This window comes from Condylura cristata, unplaced genomic scaffold (assembly GCF_000260355.1).
Source record: "Condylura cristata isolate star-nosed mole 26May11 unplaced genomic scaffold, ConCri1.0 scaffold00074, whole genome shotgun sequence".
Taxonomy (NCBI): domain Eukaryota; kingdom Metazoa; phylum Chordata; class Mammalia; order Eulipotyphla; family Talpidae; genus Condylura; species Condylura cristata.
In genome coordinates this window covers 217,114-217,638 of record NW_004567175.1, presented here as the reverse complement: position 1 = coordinate 217,638, position 525 = coordinate 217,114, and the positions used below count along the sequence as shown (strand labels likewise).

Here is a 525-nt window from a genome sequence, read left to right as displayed (position 1 = left end):
GCCCGCGCCGCGCAGGGGCCGCTGACCAGGCCGCCCCCCAGGACCTGGATCGAGAGCCTGTCGCAGTTCGCCATGAACACCTGGCTGCGCGCGGCCGAGATCGGCCAGGAGCTGCAGGAGGCCTGGGTGGTGCAGAACGCCGTGGTCTACGTCCTGAACCACAACCACCACCTGGTGGCCGCCGGGCGGCAGAAGGAGCTGGTGGACGCCCTGTTCCACCTGCTGAGCATCGTGCAGGCCATGGGCTCCCTCGAGTGGGTTCCTGCCGGCGCTGGCTGCCAGGCCCAGGGTGGGGGTCAGGGCCGGCCTGGCGCCGGGCGGGGCAGCTCAGTACCTGCCCCACAGGGACCCGGTGCTGCTGGCCACGCTCTGCAACACCCTGGCCCGTGGCCTGATCATCGGCTGGATCCCCGCCCACACGCCCGAGAAGGCCAAAAGGCTCGGACGGCCGAGCCCGTCCCACCCGCCCCTGGACCCCGAGGCCTTGTCGGAGGTCCACGCTGCCCTGGAGGTGACGCGGCTGGG

At 72.6% G+C, this 525-nt stretch overlaps 1 protein-coding gene across 1 annotated transcript in view; it reads left to right on the top strand.

The window, feature by feature from the left end:
- Positions 1-525, top strand: part of CFAP46 (cilia and flagella associated protein 46) — a 45,173-nt gene that overhangs the window by 9,935 nt on the left and 34,713 nt on the right. The window contains exons 10-11 of the mRNA XM_012734814.1: positions 16-254; positions 346-511. Coding sequence (XP_012590268.1) covers positions 16-254; positions 346-511 — 405 coding nt within the window. The remainder of the gene's footprint in view (positions 1-15; positions 255-345; positions 512-525) is intronic.